Genomic DNA, 18,957 nt, shown 5'->3' on the forward strand with positions numbered 1-18,957 from the left:
GGGTAATAGTATAGAATGAGGAAAACAGTGTTATGGCTGCAGAGAAGATGCACAAAGAGTAAGATCAACATTGGATCTAAAAATTGAGGGGTCCGTTTAGATTCGAAGGCTGTGGTGCAGGCAGCATCCGAGGAGCAGGAGACCTCATGTTTCAACCATAAACTGTTCATCAGGATCCATTCAAAAGTCTAATAACAGCAGCAAAGAAGCTGTTCTTGAATATGGTGGTATGTGTGTTTAAGCTTTTGTATCTTGTGCCTGACAGAAGAAGTTGGAAAAGATTATAACCAGGGTGGGAGGGGTCCTTGGTGATGTTGGCTGCCTTCCTGAGGCAGCGAGATGGATAGGTGGAGTCAATGGATGAAAGGATGGATGAGTGATGTGAACACTGGGCTGTGTTCACAACTCTTTGTGGTTTCTTGTAGTCCTCGGCAGAGCAGTTGCCATGCTAAGCCATTATGTAACCAGATAGAATGGTCAGAGTCTTTATGGACATGCCAAATTTCCTTAGGAAGTAGAGGCTTTGTTGTGCTTTCTTGACTGTGGCATCAATTTGGGTGGACCAGGACAGATAGTTTGTGATTATCACTCCAAGAAACCTGACGGCCTTGACCATCTTCACCTCAGCTCCATTGATATAGACAGGGGCGTGCCCTCCACCTTGCTTCCAGAGTTGTAAATCCCAGTAAACATGGGTCCCACACTTTTGCTCATCAAACGAACACTTACTCTACTCCTCTTGGGTTTTCTGTCAGCCATTTTCTGTCAGCACTTCACATCCAGAGAAGGGAAAGTGATGGCAGGGATCACAGTTTGCAGTGCCCCTGTTTAGCACTGGGCTCCACCTGGTTGCTAGGTAACCATGCCACCCCCAGCACAAAGATTCTGTGCCTGCTTCTACCAAACCCAACAGCTCAAAGCTGTGGTAGTACAGTGGCAGCATTCCTAGCAAGTTAACACTGAGTCCAATATTCTAAAGAAAACTCTAAACGTTCCTCCTGCTTCTCTTTCTACAAATACTGCCAGGCTTGCTGAGTGACTCCAGCTATTTCTGTTTTTGTTTCAGATTTCCAGCACCCACAGAATTTTGCATTTATTTACACGATCACGGATACTTCTTACAACATTCATGAGTCTTGTCGCGTGACGGGATTCACACTCAATGACATGCCACATGCATTCTGTCAACGTCTTCCTCCAGGAGCACCTATTCAGGGTACCTCAATGCTGACCTTATTCTCAATTTCATTTCCTCCTCTTTCTCATCCAATCCTTTCACAAAAACAAAACCTTTTATCTTCCTTCAGGTGTGAAGGGTCGCAAGCTTCAACAACTGTTGGGAACAGAAAAATCCACCGGATTTCTCTTTCACTTCATCGCCCAGCCTTCTTTGAATCTCACCGCTTGTCGTGTGTTCACAATAGTTTCTGACCTTTCTCACTCTGATCCTGCCTGATCTGTCCTCAGAAAGACTTGCAGCTTTTCATCCCTTACAGTATCTGCATGGTTCTGAGCTCTTCTTTCATTACTTTTGCCTCCATGTCCAGACCTGGTGCCTACAATCCACCCAAACTCTTCACCCTTTATCCCAATATTGTCAAGTTGTTGAGTATTCTCCCTTCAGTGATCTGTAATCCACTCTGGAATTTTCCCTTGAGATCGCCCATCCTGAAGTTGTCTATCTCAGTTGCTGTGCTTCCCTTGCTTGCCCTAATGTTCACTCTCTGAGCTTGCCTCACTCCGTTCTCTCTTGTCCACGCCTCCAAACCTATGGACAAAGGTGGTGTTACTGCTGTTTGACCCACTGCCCCCTCGAAGAGACTGAATTCTGTTTCTCTCCCGTGTGACATGAGCCCCATGATTCAGCATCAAGTCATGGTCTCCAGGATTGTCACTGGATCCCATCTTGTGTAGAAAGCTCCCCTCTGCAGCCTCCAACCTCTCCATTTCACATCCAGCTCCCCTTTGCAGGGTCCACAGACAGGACAGCTCTGAGTGACCTATGCTTTCAGCTTGTTCCTGACCCACACAACTGATTTTTTTTTCTGAGCTTGACTATTTCTTTCCCCCACTTATCCATATCAGTGTCTGTGACTTTTCCAATGCCCCTTGGTCTCTGTGCCATTTGTTTTTCCTGCCTCTGACAATCATTCAGGCATCCAGTCCGTCTCTCTATCTTGACTCTAAAAAATAATTCGACATTTCCCTGTTCCCCATTATCAATTTCCCAGTTGCACCTTCCAAGAGTCCCATGCTTAATTTAGCTACTGCCATTCTTCTTATAGTTCCCATCCACCGTTAACTTCCTCTGTTTGCATAATGAACAACACCTCCCATAACTCCCTCCTTCCATGTGGTTGCTGTGGGCACCTGCATGTGTTCTCTCTACACTTGTGCCTCCGTGGAATACCTCGAACCATTTTTGGTGCACTCAGATCCAGTGGAGGGTGCGCACCCTCACTTTTCTCTGTTAATTGAAATCTGTATCACTGTTGTCTCCCTTAAAAAAAAATCTTCAATCCTTGGCTTCCAATCTCCACCCTTCCTTCTATCTCTATTGCACACTGCAACTGCACACACCGATCCTTGAATGGTAAGATTAATTCTGCTTTAGAGCTATTGATGTCATTGTGCCTACCCCTGTCTGTGAATGCTGCCCCTGGGAAATACTGTCTTTCATGTTGATGCCAGGTTTCTCCTCAGCTGTTTGGGCACTGAGTGGTCCATTCTGCCTGGAATGTTTCCTGCTGTGTTTTTGTTTTTGTGAAGCTCTTCAACCGACATGTTGCTTGTCGATCTTCATCTCCATCCTGATAGCTGGGAGGGCCTGGTTTCTTTGAGTTGGTGACACTTCTGTGGTAATGTCCTAACTATTCCAGGCGATGGTGCTGTAATCACTTTCTGAAACTAACATGACCAGCCAGCCTATTATTCATCTCTGTCTCCAGAGATAATGCACCAATCACAACCCATTCTCGCAAACGTGCGTAAAACATGTCGATACCATTCCCTAATTTCAACTTCCCCACTAACACAATCTGTTCCATTCCCAAATTCCAGCTCTCCCAATAACACCGTCCAGTCCATTCCCAATCCCACTCCTCTGCTATCACGACCTGTCCCATTCCCAAATCCCGGCTCCTCTGCTTATGCAATCTGTCCCATTCCGAATTCCCTGCTCCTTTGCTAATGCAATCTGTCCCATTCCCCAATTCGCGGCTTTTCCACTAATGCAACCTGTCCCATTCTGAAATCCCGGCTCCTTTGCTAATGCAATCTGTCCCATTCCCAGATCCTGGCTTCTCTGCCAACACAATCTGTCCCATTTCAAAATTCCTGCTCCTCTGCTAATACACACTGTCCCATTCTCACATTCCAGCTCTTCTGCTCACACAATCTGTCCCATTCCCAAATCCTGGCTCCTCCACTAACACAATCTGTTCCAATCATGTAATGGAATCTGTTTGGGCGGAAATGAGGAATGACAAGGGAAAGAAGTACAGGTGGGATTTGATTAAAGGTCCCCAAAGAGATGCCTCACTGTAGGATGAGTATAAATGGGAAATAATGGAAGTATATCCGAAGGCACTACAATACCCTATTAGATTTAAAATAGTGATGGAAAAGGATAGGCCAGATCTAAAAGTTGAAGTTCTAAGTTGGAGAAAGGCCAATTTTGACGATATTAGGTAAGAACTTTCAAAAGTTGATTGGGGACAGATGTTTGTAGGTAAAGGGACAGCTAGAAAATGGGAAGCCTTCAGAAATGAGATAGTGAGTATCCAGAGAAAGTATATTCCTGTCAGGGTGAAAGGAAAGGCTGGTAGGTATAGGGAATGCTGGATGACTAAAGAAATTGAGGGTTTGGTTAAGAAAAAGAAGGAAGCATACAGGTACAGATAGGAGAGATTGAGTGAATCCTTAGAAGAGTATAAAGGCAGTAGGAGTACATTTAAGAGGGAAATCAGGAGGGCAAAACGGGGACATGAGATAGCTTTGGCAAATAGAATTAAGGAGAATCCAAAGGGTTTTTACAAATACATTCAGGACAAAAGGGTAACTAGGGAGAGAATAGGACCCCTCAAAGATCAGCAAGGCGGCCTTTGTGTGGAGCTGTAGGAGATGGGGGAGATACTAAATGAGTATTTTGCATCAGTATTTATTGTGGAAAAGGACATGCAAGATATAGAATGTCGGGAAATAGATGGTGACATCTCGGAAAATATCTAGATTACAGAGGAGGAAGTGCTGGATGTCTTGAAACGCATAAAAGTGGATAAATCCCCAGGACCTGATCAGGTGTACCCTAGAATTCTGTGAGAAGTTAGGAAGTGATTGCTGGGCCTCTTGCTGAGATATTTGTATCATTGATAGCCACAGGTGAGGTGCCGGAAGACTGGAGGTTGCCTAATGTGGTGTCACTGTTTCAGAAGGTTGGTAAGGACAAGCCAGGGAACTATAGACCAGCGAGCCTGATCTCGGTGGTGGGCAAGTTGTTGGAGGGAATCCTGAGGGACAGGATGTCCATGTATTTGGAAAGGCAAGGACTGATTAGGGATAGCTTTGTACGTTGGAAATCATGTCTCACAAACTAGATTGAGTTTTTTGAAGAAGTAACATAGAGGATTGTTGAGGGCAGAGTGGTAGATGTGATCTATATGGACTTCAGTAAGGCATTCAACAAGATTCCCCGTGGGAGACTGGTTAGATCTCATGGAATACAGGGAGAAGTAGCCATTTGGATACAGAACTGGCTCAAAGGTAGAAGACAGAGGGTGGTGGTGGAGGGTTACTTTTCAGACTGGAGGCCTGTGACCAGTGGAGTGCCACAAGGATCGGTGCTGGGCCCTCTACTTTTCATCATTTATATAAATGATTTGGATGCGAGCATAAGAGGTACAATTAGTAAGTTTGCAGATGACACCAAAATTGGAGATGTAGTGGACATCGAAGAAGGTTACCTCAGATTACAACAGGATCTTGACCAGATGGGCCAATGGGCTGAGAAGTGGCAGATGGAGTTTAATTCAAATAAATGTGAGGTGCTGCATTTTGGGAAAGCAAACCTTAGCAGAACTTATACACTTAATGGTAAGGTCCTAGGGAGTGTTGCTGAACAAAGAGACCATGGAGTGAAGGTTCATAGCTCCTTGAAAGTAGAGTCGCAGGTAGATAGGATAGTGAAGTAGGTGTTTAGTATGCTTTCTTTTATTGGTCAGAGTATTGAGAACAGGAGTTTGGGAGGTCATGTTGCGGCTGTACAGGATATTGGTGAGGCCATGATTGGAATATTGTGTGCAATTCTGGTCTCCTTCCTACTGGAAAGTTGTTGTGAAACTTGAAAGGGTTCAGAAAAGATTTACAAGGATGTTGCCAGGGTTGGAGGATTTGAGCTATAGGGAGAGATTGAATCGGCTGGGGCTGTTTTCCCTGGAGCGTTGCAAGCTGAGGGGTGACCTTATAGAGGTTTACAAAATTGTGAGGCGCATGGATAGGATAAATAGACAAAGTCTTTTCCCTGGGGTGGGGGAGCCCAGAATTAGAGGGCATAGGTTTAGGGTGAGAGGGAAAAGATATAAAAGGGACCTAAGGGGCAACTTTTTCATGTGGGATGTTGAGAGTTTGTGACTGGGCAAAAACTTGGTGAATTGAGTTAGTGTAGGAAAGTAAGAGGTCGTGTACTTTAGTTTCTTTCAAAATGCAATGTATCATTTAAATGGAAAGAAACACCAAAAGAGTGTAGCACCAATGGATCTTGTGCATAAAACATAAAAGGTTAGTGCGCAACAAGTAATTAGGAAGCCAGGTGGAATTTTGTCCTTTATTGCTGGGGCTTTGAAGTTTAAAAATAGGGAAGTCTTGTTACACCTTGTTAGCGCGGATGAAATGATCTCAGTCCGAGCCCAGAGTGCGGTTCGACAATCGGTAACTTTATTGAAGTATGTAACGCTGGCGGAGACCAACCGAGGTCTGAATCTCGATTGCTCTAACATTTCCAGCGCGATGTTACAAGTTATATACTTCATGAGTCAGGATGTAGGAGTTTGGGTATGAATGAGTGTGAATGGTGGTACTCATGGCTGGAGTATGTGTGAATGTCAGGCTTCCTGCCATCCTCGGAGAGTCGGCAGCACACACAACAGGTGTGCTGTTTATCTTTATGTGAATGGGTCCGGGTGCTACCTGCTTGTCTCTCCGTGAGGGCTGGAGGCTAGCACCCCCCTTTGTTACTTCCAAAGTGTCTGTTAGGTTCATCCTGTTTGTTTGGTGTTTGCCTTTTGTGTAGGACTGTTTTGCATGATCAGGTTATGGGTGTGTGTCAGTTGGGACCTTGACGAGATTATAAGGTGGGTTTCGATCTGTGTGTCATGACCATTGTCTGGTCTGGTGTGTATTTGGATCTGTCTTTGGGTCCCCTTCTCCCGATCACGTGGTCGGGCTGGCAGCTGCTGTCTTGAAATGAATACTGTTTGCTTTAAAATGGATACTGCTCGTTTTCCCGATGTGGGCCTTGCTCTACGGTAAACATGGGGCGGTTTATGCCCTCCTTCACACCTATATGAGGTGGTTTGTGAAACTGCATCTGCAATGCTGTATACATTTTAATCCCAATTTTTTAAGAAACTACACACTTGCATTGGAGGATGTTCGAGAGAGATTCACTTGAGTAATTCCAAGGGTTGAGGGGTTGCCTTATCAACAATGGATGAACAGGTTAGCTTTCAGTCATTAGAGTTCAGAAGAGTGAAAGGTGAAGTTATTGAAACATATGAGATTTTGATGGGGTCTGACATGGTAGATCTCGGAGTGATGTTTCAACGAGAGTGGTTTTCCTGAACTAGGAGAAGAAGCAGACACATATTTACAACTGAGGTCTGAAGGAATTTCTTCTCTCAGAAGATAGTGGGTGTCTGGAATTCTTTACCTCAGAGGGTTGTGGAAGCTGGATCACTGGAGGTATTTCAGGAAAGGTCGGTGTTTGAAATGTCGGGGAGTTTTAACGATGTTGAGTTGGCATGTTTGAGGAGTATGACCTGGGGAAGATCAGCTATGATCTTGTAGAATGGATAGGCAGAGTAGAGGCCTCTTCCTGCTCCTGTTTCTTATGTTCAATCGCAAATCCCATCTGCTCCATCACCCACAGTGTACACTATTTGAAAGAGTGTTTTTCTTGTTCACCTTTGAGCACAGCCATGTTTTGCAATGGAACTGGACACAACATCAGCCAGATAGATGTGTCTGGCTTGAGCCAGATATCTATAAATTGTTAACTATTATTTAAGCAGTTCAGTCTGTTCTGTTCTGTTCCCTTTTGCAAAGTGCTCAGCTCAGAACGACGGTGTATTGTATGTTGTATGTTGGAATGATTGGCTACATTAGCACAACTACCAAAAGCACGAGGGTTATGTTTTGCCCAGGCTCTTCCACTCCACTCTTGAAGCCTGTGTGAGAGGTGAGAATTAACAATGTCTGTAACTCATGACGAAACTGGGGAGTGCAGCTGACTAACGGGTGAAGGTGGAATTCATTGCAGCTTTTCTGACTCTTCCATATGTCTCACTCCATGTCTCCCATCTTTATTAGATGCAATAGGCTGTGCTCATCATTTCTTTGAACTCTCCTATAGTGCCGCTGAGTTCCCAAGATACTGTATTTGCTTCTCACCAAGTTGAAAACAACACTGTTAGCATCACTCCCTCACCCCTTTACAGCATTTCATCTCATTTTATAATCTTTAATCCCAACAATTTGCCTTCATCTACCTGGTCATCTTACATCCTTCAGGACCCTGAGATGTGCTGGCTCTAGCCTATTGGTAACAGTTACTGGAAAAAGTCCATGTGAAAAGATAGGCTGCCCCTCAATTTTTTTGAATCTCTGAAAGAAATGGTGTCTGCTTTAGAAAACATTGGCTTGCGTTAACAAAACTGGGAAAGCGCTTTCCCTTCATCTGACTTGGCCAGGGCTTGTGTCTTAATATTAACTAGAATATAAATGTAATAAAAGGATATCATGTGGTGGAAGGAATTGAAGGACTTAGTTTAGTGAGACAATTACAACCCCCTATTCCTAGTAAAGTTTCTTGTTGGCAGTCGGTTAACCAATAAACCTCCCATTGTGAGTCTGTCCAAAAACGTTGTCCTTGTTACAGACACTAGCACTGTGTTCCTGCCAGTTTAGTAAATGACTCTTCTCTCTTTCATGCATAAGAGCAAGGTGAACCTTTTCAGAGTTTTACTTTAAGTATTCGTGATTGTATTCTGACCCTTGCCTTTCCAGAGGGAGACCTTCCAGAATTTCAATAGTGGTGTAAATGTTCTTTTATTGAGTACGTGTAGTTTCATTGCACAATGGGCCAGGAGAGTTTTCAACTCTGCGAAGGTCTCTCCATGTCCATATCTGTTAATTAGTTTGACGGATAGTTTTCCTACCTTATTAAAGCACAGATGTCAATCTATACATAAGCTTCTTTGATGCTGTGGAATTGCTTATGTTTCTGTGAAGAGACTATACAATGAGGGGAAGGGAATGGTAGTTTCCTGTCAATAAGGCAAGGTGCAGTGTTGTTTAACTCAGTAGCCAATTTGCACAAAGGATGGTCCCAGAGACAACAGTGAGGTAAATCACTTGTCTTGGGAGTCATTTGAGGGCTAAATATGGGAAACAAGTGGAAGAGTTTTCTTTATCTTTGAACATGAGGAGCGGAAATGACCTAGTGATATTATCACTGGTCTATCAATCCAGACACAAAAAGAGTGGCACTGGAAAAGCATAGTAGGTCACACACCATCGAGGAGCCAGAGACCTAGGTAATGTTTTGAGGGCACGGACTCGAAATCCGCTACAGCAGAAGGTGGAATTTTAGTTTTTTTTAAAATAAATCTGGAATTAACAGTCTAATGATGACCATGAATCCATTGTCATTGTTGGGAAAGCCCATCTGAAGGAATAAAAAAATCAATGCCGTTCACACCAGTTGAAGGTGTACACTTGGACCATTGGCTAATGTCTTAACCAAAAGACAGCACCTTTGACAATACAGCATTCCCTGATTAGCCCACTGAGGTGTTATTACAGCCAAGGTTCCCTCATTTGATACGATTCTAGATGAGATATCCCAAATCGTTTAGATGAGAAAGGTCCCTTTGGCTTTACACCCAGCCCCTTGGCTGGTTGCACCAAGTTTAACTTAAAAAAAAAATCCCTTTCCTTATGAAAACTTTCATTCCAGACCCAAATGGATTTGTGTTCTGAAAGGATCCAATTTAACCTGCATTTTTCTGTCAGATAAGAAGAGAGAGTTCATTAGTTAGCAAGCACGTGAAAACATGGTAACACTATACACATACACAATGTAGGAATAAAACATTAGCCCAAAACAAATGGAAAAAAGAAAAACAGATCAACCTTGGAATGAGTGTCTCAGAGCCATACCGCATGGAAACAGACCCTTCGGTCCAACCTGTCCATGACAATAATGATCCCAAACTAAACTAGTCCCACCTGCCTTCACTTGGCATATATCCTTCCAACATTTCTTATTCATGAACTTATCCAAACTTTTAAACATTGTAAGTGTAACTGCATCCAATACTTCCTCTGGAAGTTCATTGTACACACGAACCACTCTCTGTGTAAGAACATTGTCCTTTTTAAATCTTTCTCCTCTCACCTTAAAAGATGTCACCTAGTCTTGAAAGCCCCCACCCTAGAGAAAATACCCCTGCCATTCACCTTATCTATACCCCTCATTATTTTAGAAACCCGTATAAGGTCACCTCTTAAACTCCTATGCTCTAGTGGGAAAAAAAATCCCAGCCTCTCCCTATAACTCAAATCTTCCATTTCTGGCAACATCATGGTGAAATCTTTTCTGAACCCTCTCCAGCTTGATAATTTTTTTAAAAGGCACATTTCTTTTCGCATTTTTTAAATGTTAAAGATCCAAAACATAATCAAAATAAAAAGATTAAAACTACTGAAACGTAATAACTATAATCAGGTCAGCAGTATTGTTTGTGAAGAGAGATTAAACAATCTTGTTCCCATTACTGGCTGGCACTGGTAGTGTTGATGTTGTCAGTTGAGCAATCAATTTCAAGTTTTGCGATTTGGCGGAAAATTCTGTTCTAGTTCTGTTCAATCGTGACTGAATTCCAGCATTCAAGGTGAGAGAGAAAGTATTCTCCCTTATTTTACCTGTAACGCAGAGGTTTTTAAAATGGCTGCTCCCAAAGCTTACAACAATCCAGTCCATGCATTGAGATGTCTGATCAACAATGCACACACTTTAGACTTGCAGTTAGTTAATTCATTTTTTTTTGTATGTTCCTGACAGTTAAAACTGACTTGCTAGCAATGGGTGATTTTCTGCTGAAAGGGGATAGTCAGCCTGCCATTATCTCTTCTTGTTATTTCTCTCCCTGACTGAAGTTACCCTCACAATTTACAATTACAACATTCCATGGGCTTCCCTCAGGATCTTGCCAGGCAGTCTCTGAATTTACACTTCACAGTTCTCTCTTTTTTCAAACCAGGAGTAACAAAATACAGATAGATTTTTCAGGATTCTGATCCATCATTGTAACATCATTGTGTCAACCTAGATATGTATTTTCATCTTAGGAGTTTAGCTGAACCTGAGGTGAGAATGTCCCCATTGAACCAAGACTGACACTTGTGATGGTTTTGCTGGCTCTGCAGCAGCAGGGGCAGGAATAGGATCCGAATTTCCTTTTCCCAGGAAAAAAAACCCAACAACCATGTATTGGAATATGTCAGTGATGCCCTACGAAGCCAGTAGGAGGTTAATGCAGTTCAAAATGAAACAATTACGCAATGAAGAGGTGGCGGAAGGTGTTGGAAATGTGGTCAAGGGTGCAGCAAAACTACATGGGCAATAACAATCTGTAAAGAACCCCTTTGGACTTTAAAGTTGTGCCCCTTAGTATCTCAGGATGGGAATGCAGTTGAGACCATTTGAGTTCTCTGTGCTTTTTGATGGACTAAACATCCCCAGCTACCTTGTGGTCTTGACGACAAGACTGACTGTGAAACAATTAGTAGTAATGAACAGCCATTAATTTGTCACTTTGAAGATGCTGTAGGCAACACTTAACTGAGAACCGTTGCTGTTAGAGTTTTAATTGAATAATGGAATGGAAGTAATGTTATCTCCCTACCCCAGTATCTCCTGTAAGGGCTCCCATGGATAAGATAGATGCATGGCTGTTAAAGCTATTGTTCAGCTCTGTTAAATTCAATTTTCATTGCATAGGCACATTCTAGTCTCATTTTGTGTCATATTTCACAAACAGGTTAAGAAGTATATTCAGTAATTGCTGATGTGAATTTGAGGTTTGTCAACCCGTGCTTTATGATATTGGAGCAAGGGTAGGCCAATCAGCCCATCAAGTCTGCTGTGCTGTTCAATGCAATCATGGAAGATCTGATAGAACATAGAACAGTACAGCATAGGAACAGGCCCTTTGGCCCACAGTGTTGTGCCGAACATGGCGCTAAGTTAAACTAATCCCTTTTGCCTGTCCTTGGTTCATGTCCCTCCATTCCTTGCATTTTCATGTGCTTATCTAAAAGTACTTTAAATGCTCCTATCACATCTGCTTCCACCACTGCCCTGGCAGTGTACTCCAAACTCCTACTATTCTCTGTGTAAAAAAACTTACCTCGCACATCTCCTTTAATAATCTTTACCTTCACTTTCCTGCCTTTTTTGGGGTAACCCTCACTTCCTTTACTGATTAAAATCTCTGTGTCACAGCCTTCAATCTACTTCCCGGCCCAACCTCGACATCCCTCTGATGTAAAACAAAGTTCACTGATTCACCACCCATTCAGAGAAGCAATTCCTCCTCATCTCTGTCCTAAATGGGCACCCCCTCATTCTGAGATTGCAGCCTCTGGTCCTAGACTCTCTCACAAGGAGTAACAACCTCTCAGAATCTAACTTGTTAAGCCCCTTAAAACCCTTCCTAATTTACTGAGATTTCCCCTCATGCTCCTAAAGTTTGTTGAATACAAGCCTAACTTTCTTAGCTACTTCTTGTAAGAATATCCCTCCGTACCCAGGATCAGCCAGTGAACCCTCTTTGGACAGGCTCCAATGCCAGTATCTTTCCTTAGATAACCAGACTAAAACTGTTCAGTCTTCTAAGTGTAGTCTAACCAGTATCTTCTATAATTTTAGGAAGATTTCCCTATTTTAATACTGTATTTCCTTTAAAATAAAAACTGACATTCCATTTGCCTTCCCTTTAATTGCTGAACTTGTACGCTAACTTTTTATGACTTATGCACACGAATCTTTCAATTCTTTCTGTGCTGCAGCTTTCTGCAAGTCTTTCTCAGTCTCAGTAATATTGTGCTCCTGTATTCCTCCTGCCAAACCTTACATTTTGCTACATATTGCTATTATTCTTTGTATCGTCCTCACCACTTGCCATGCCTTCTACTTTTATGTCATCCAAATAGCACATTCTTTTCGCCCATCCATATCATTCATATATTTATTGTAAATAATTGTATCCCTAACACTGATCCCTGTTGCATTCATTGCGTTATAGGTTGCAATGCTAAAACTGACCCCTTTATCCCAATTTTTGTCTTCTATGACAAAGAGACGCAGAGTTCCGAAAGAAACTGAGCAAGTCTAGCAGCATCTGTGATGAAAGAAACATTCAAGGTTTTGAGCCCAACATGATGCACCTTTAGAATTGGTCATTGATTCCTGACTGTCTTTTCTGCATGTCCATCTTGTACAGTGTGAAACTTCATGACTTTAGCTCTTAGAGAGACCCAACTTATCAGTTGGTTTGTACCCCTTTCTATTTGCTGCTTCTGACCTGAAGACAGTGGCTTCTATTGAATACAATTCCGGATCCGACATCCCTCTGATACCTGACTTCATTGGCCGGACTTAATGTGTCGACGTTGTCAGTCAGTATCAGTGGATCTCGGAACCCAGGCAGCAATTGCAATGGAAACCTGCACTCAGCTGACATCGATATGTACATCCTTTCAAGTTGGGGAATGTGACTTTTCTGTTTCCCCACTTCTCACCACAGCATGGCCTGCATTTTAACTGCTCGCACCCAATCACCTCTGCCATCGGCTGGCATTTTAAAATAAGCACAAAGAGGATAAAATCTGGGATTATCATTCACTATACGACTTATTAGCACATTCTGCACGGCACTGGATTGCTGCTGTGAACTCTACATCAATAGGAGACCATCCTCTAATCAATCCTTGGTGGTACTTTGATCTGTCAGCGGACAGTGTTCCAGTTTTGCCATCTGATCTGTTGCCCCTTGGATGTCCAGAAGCTGGGATTCCCACTTTCAAATGTGTTGGGCGAGTGTTCAGTCACTCAGGCCGCCAGACCAAGCTGACGTCTCTGTGTTTATTTCTAGGTGGGGTTGTCCTGAACCCATCCTACTATGGGAGGCCTGGCCACACCAACACCATGATCCACGAGCTGGGTCATATACTGGGCTTGTACCACGTTTTCAAAGGAGTGAGCGAGAAGGAGTCATGTGACGACCCGTGCAGGGAGACCGTGCCTTCGATGGAGACCGGGGACCTGTGCGCCGACACCGCACCAACCCCTAAGAGCAAACTCTGTCGGGATCCCGACCCCGTAAATGACACGTGTGGGCAAATGCAATATTATGACACGCCGTTTGACAACTACATGAGCTACACAGGTATGTGCTTTTCATTCAGTTCTTTCAAACATGAATAACTGAATCCAGAAAAAAAAATGCATGCAAGTTCATTAAAAAAAAAACTTTTCTCACACCTTCTCCAAAATCCAAAGTCTCTTAAAATGTTAACAGTATTGAATAAAGGTTCGGGAAATTTCGTTAATTATTAGTCAGCCTTAAAGTGTTGAAATGACCGGGTTAGTTTCACTTTCACTCAGGATAGAGCAGAAATCCCTTCAGTAATTCGGTGATGGAGAAGTAGTAATGGGGAACAAAGAAATAGCAGAGCAATGAAAAGGTACACTGCATCAGTTTTCACGGTGGAAGACACCAGCAGCATACCAGGATCTCAAGAGTGTTGGGGGCAGAAGTGAGTGTAGTGGCCATCACTAAGGAGAACGTGCTAGGGAAGCTAAAGGTTTGAATCACCTGGAACAGATGGACTACACTCCAGAGTTCTGAAGAAGATAGCTGAGCAGATTGTGGAGGCTTTGGTGATGATCTTCTAACAAACACTGGAGTCAAGAGTGTCCCAGAGGACTAGAAAGTAGCTAATGTAACACCCCTGTCTAGTAATGAAGGGAGACAGAAGACAGAAAATTATAGGTTTGTGAGCCTGAATTCGATCATTGGTAAGATTTTGCAGTCTATTATTTGGGATGAGATTGCAGAGTACTTGGAAGTGCACAGTAAAATAGCGCTGAGTCAACATGGCTTTGTCAAGGGGAGTCATGCCTGACAAATGTGTTAGAATCTTTTGAGGAGGTAATGAGCAAATTAGACAAAGGAGCGCTAGTGGATGTGATCTATTTGAATTTCCAGAAGGTCTTTGACAAGGTATCATATAGGAGGCCTCTAAGTAAGAACCCATGGTGTTAGGGGAACATTGGTTAAAGGATTGGATGACTGGCAGAAGGCAGAAATTAGGGAAAAAGAAGGTCTTTACTAAGACAGCAGCCAGTGACCAGTCAAGCTCCACAGGAGTCAGTGTTCACAGCTATTCACTAATGATCTGTACAAAGGAACTGAGGGCATTGTTGTTCAGTTTAGAGATGACAGAAAGATAGATGGAAGGATAGGTAGTGAAGAGTAAGTGGGAGGCTACAGAAGGACTTAGACAGGCTAGGAGAGTGGGCAAAGAATTGGCAGATGGAATACAGAGTGGAGAACTGTGGGATTATACACTTTGGTCGGAAGAATAGAGGTGTAGACTATCTTCTAATTGGGGAAAGGCTGCAAAAATATCAAGCTCAAAAGGAACTTTGAACTTCTCATTCAGGATACCCTTAAGGCTTATTTGGCAGTTAGGAAGGCAAATGCAATGTTAGCATTCACTTCAAGAGATATAGATTACAAAAACAGAGCCGTGGAGGCTATTTGCAGGTAATGGGATGGTTGGGAAATGGGAGGCCTTTAAGAATGAGGTAATGAGAGTTCAGAGACAGCATGTTACTGTTAGAGTGAAGGGCAAGGCTGTTAGGTGTAGGGAATGCTGGATGATGAGAGAAATTGAGGCTCTGGTCAAGAAAAAGAAGGAAGCATATATCAGATATAGACAGCTGGGATTGAGTGAATCCCTAGAAGAGTATTGGTGCAATAGGATTATACTTAAGAGGGAAATAAGGAGGATGAAAAAGGGATATGAAATAGCTTTGGTAAATAAAGTTAAGTAAAATCCAAAGAGATTGTATAAATACATTAAGGGCAAGAGAGTAACTAGGGGGAGAATGTGGCCCCTTAAAGATCGATATCTAAATGTGGAACCATGAGAGCTGGTGTATGTTTCACATCTGTATCTCCTGTGGAGAAGGACATGGAAGCTAGGAACTTGGAGAAATGGATAGTCTTGAAAGAGTTTGTATTACAGAAGAGAAGGTGCTGGAGGTCTTAAAAACGCATAAATGTAAGTAAATCCTTGGGACTTGATCAAGTGTTTCCAAGAACTTTGTGGGAAGCTAGAGAAGTGATTGCTGGGTCCCCCCTGAGATATTTGTAGCCATGAGTGAGATGCCCAAAGACTGGAGGTTGGCTAATGTGGTGCCACTATTTAAGTAAGGCTGTAAGGAAAAGCCAGGGAACTATAATCCAGTGAGTCTGATGTCAGTGGTGGGAAAGCTGTTGGAGGGGATTCTGAGGGACAGGAAATACATGCATTTGGAAAGGCAAGGACTGATTACGCATAGTCAGCATGGCTTTGTGCATGGGAAATCATGTCTCACTAACTTGATTGAGTTTTTTGAAGGAGTAACAATGAAGATTGATGAAGGTATACCTGGTTTATATGGACTTCAGTAAGGCGTTCAACAAGGTTCTGCATGGTAGACTGGGTTAACGATGTTAGATCACATGGGATCCGGGGGAGCTAGCCAATTGGATAGGGTGAATGTGGACAAGACATTTCCACTAGTAGTAGACAGTAGGACCCAAGGAGGAGGAATGAGGAGGAATGTCTTCAGCCAGAGATGGCGAATCTGTGGAACTCAATGTTGCAGAAGTGAGGATACAGAAACTTGGTCCATGTTTTCAGCCAACCTGGGTCTATAAGACTTGTCTGTAATTCAGGGAATTCTGTGACTTTGAAAGAATCTTCAACTTTTGTGGTGACTCAGGGAATAGAGAGGGTTGATTTCCAGTGTGTGACTCAACTGAAGGGCAGTACCATTGCCTGGAAATTTTTCCCCTTCAAGCATTTGTCCAATTCTATTATGTATGCCGTTGTTGGAACCACTCCAACATTCAGGCACCGTATTTCAGGCCACAACATGCTGCGTTAAAGTAACAAAATTTCCTCATGCCATCTCTTTTGCAAATCACTTGAATTTCTGTTTCCCGAGTTACTGACCTCTTCAAATTCCTCCATTTCAATTTTGGAAGTCAGTGTCTCTTTTTAATAAAGCCTTACGTTGACTAATAAATTGGGGACTAACATTTTTCACGTAAGATTGCTAATGCAAATGGACTCTTGATCCATTCTGCCTGATTTCCACTCCAACATACTTCTGAGCCCTATAGTGTCTGACTTCCAATTTTGAATTCTGCTTTAAGCCAATTTATAACAATGTTTTCAAATTCACCACTCCCAAAAATCATCTATGTATATCATAAAGACGCTTCAAAGCTACCCTTTGTGATGCCAGGGTCCGCTTGTAACAGGCTCAGCTCAATTTTGATAAGGCATACCTTAGCGCTCTTGACACAGTTTTTAAGCCACATACATGTGTGTTTAAATTCTACAGTGTGCCCCACTGTGTTCAGTGCCTTTTTTATAGGATGAAGAAACACTCCCATCCTTAGCTGATCACCCTGCAAAAATGAAGCTTTAATATCAGTTCGACTAATGTCAACAAATCTACATATTTGTCGCTAACAAGCCAAAGAAAAACTCTAAATTGCCATTAGTGAACCTACTCATGTCTTGATCCTCAGTTTTTCATCAAATCCTTGTGCCACTAGCTCCACATTAGTCTTACATTCCTATCAGAGGATGTCTTTTTGGTGTAACTCCACCTATGTGATGGGGCCGTCTGTCCCCTGTCTTGCACCCCTGTGTGCAGCATGCATTCCTGTCAGCTTTGTAGTTCTTGCAGTTTGGCGAGACAGTTTCATTAACTTGTCTTCTACATTGTACACATTCAGTAAGACTCCATGACCACAAGGGCTTCTGCCCTGGCGTGTGCTTTATTTCTCAACCTTGTTAAACTGCGCCCCCTGCTGCTACTGTTTGACCATCTCTTCTGATTTATAGGAATACTTTCAATGATCTGAGGTCTCTTCTTGGGGCAATTTCACTCCCAGACCCACTCTTTCAACTTCCCTGGCATTTTTTGTTTTACCTTCCATCTTTGTACTTTATGTTTCCAATGCATGGAACTAATCTTGCCTCTCATCCAGCTTTTATGTTTTCCAATGACCTTCCCTGCTCTATTTCTGACAGCTGCATTTCTCTAGTTGTATTTGACTAGTCACATGACTTAGGACACACCTTTGGCAGTTGTCCTGCTGAGACTATTGACCCCATATTGACCATCAGAACTCATCTGTCCGTCATCAGACAAACTGTCCATTGAGTCAGTTGCTTTTAGGAATGGAAAGTACTTGACTTCTCACTATTTTCTATTACTCCTTTAGACTCTTTGTGGTGGCACGGTGGCTCAGTGGTTAGCACTGCTGCCTCAAAGCATAGGAGGGCTGGGTTCAATTCCGGCCTTGGGTGACTGTGGGAGTTTGCACATTCTCCATGCGTCTGCATGGGGTTCTCCCCGCAGTCCAAAGATGTGCAGGTAAGGTGGATCGGCCAGGCTAAATTGTCCCGTAGTGTTCGAGGATGTTCAGGCTAAGTGGATTAGCCATGCGAAATATGGGTTGGGATCTGGGTGAGATGCTCTTCAGAAGGTCGGTGCAGACTTGATGGGACAAATGGCCTCTTCCTGCACTGTAGGAATTCTATGAATCTGTGAATGTGTAATCCATAGCAGGCAATCTTGATGATCAAAACATAGTGGTTTCCATGCTGTAGAATTATTATTTTTCCATTTTTATCACTAACCACCCCTCGGATTCTCCTTACTTTAATCTCTTCTCAGAAAACATATCTCCCAGATTGATTGGTGTTAGCAAGTTTTGAGAAGATTTGTAGCTCAGGTTGAAGTTCTGGATGTAGGTTTGCTCATTAAGCTGGAAGGTTCATTTTCAGATGTTTCGTCACCATACTAGTAACATTTTCAGTGAGCCTCTGGACGAAGAACTGCTGACGATTCTTGCTTTCCATTTATAGGTGTGGGTTCCTTTGGGTTGGTCATGTCACATCTTGTGGTGATGTCATTTCCTATGGTGATGTCATTTCCTGTTCCTTTTCTCAGCGGATGGTGAATCAGGTCCAAGTCAATGTGTTTGTTGATAGAGTTTGGGTTGAAACTGGTGTCCGATGGACTTAACTTATAGCTCGAGGTTCACCAAATACTTTCTGAGACTTCAGCTTTAAGGAAAGCCTTTTCACCTGTATGCAGTACATTCAAATTCTCTGAAAAAGTGGAGCTAATTGTAATCCCTTCCGAAACTGGATACTGACCACTTATTATTGATGGAACTTTAGAATTCCCACCAAAAGCTAACAATATTGACTATTTTTTTCCATCATCTGCTGTGAATTCTTAGCATGTACCGCCCACATTAGTGCAGATGATGATTTGCAGTTTGGCTGATCTGAAAAACATGTTGTGACCCATTTTGT

General features: G+C 42.8%; 1 protein-coding gene across 1 annotated transcript in view; it reads left to right on the forward strand.

The window, feature by feature from the left end:
• The window catches only part of LOC132818488 (pappalysin-2-like), a 487,615-nt gene that overhangs the window by 176,769 nt on the left and 291,889 nt on the right, over positions 1-18,957 (forward strand). Inside the window, exon 4 of the mRNA XM_060829547.1 lies at positions 13,434-13,727. Coding sequence (XP_060685530.1) covers positions 13,434-13,727 — 294 coding nt within the window. The remainder of the gene's footprint in view (positions 1-13,433; positions 13,728-18,957) is intronic.

Source organism: Hemiscyllium ocellatum, chromosome 9 (assembly GCF_020745735.1).
Source record: "Hemiscyllium ocellatum isolate sHemOce1 chromosome 9, sHemOce1.pat.X.cur, whole genome shotgun sequence".
NCBI classification, from domain to species: domain Eukaryota; kingdom Metazoa; phylum Chordata; class Chondrichthyes; order Orectolobiformes; family Hemiscylliidae; genus Hemiscyllium; species Hemiscyllium ocellatum.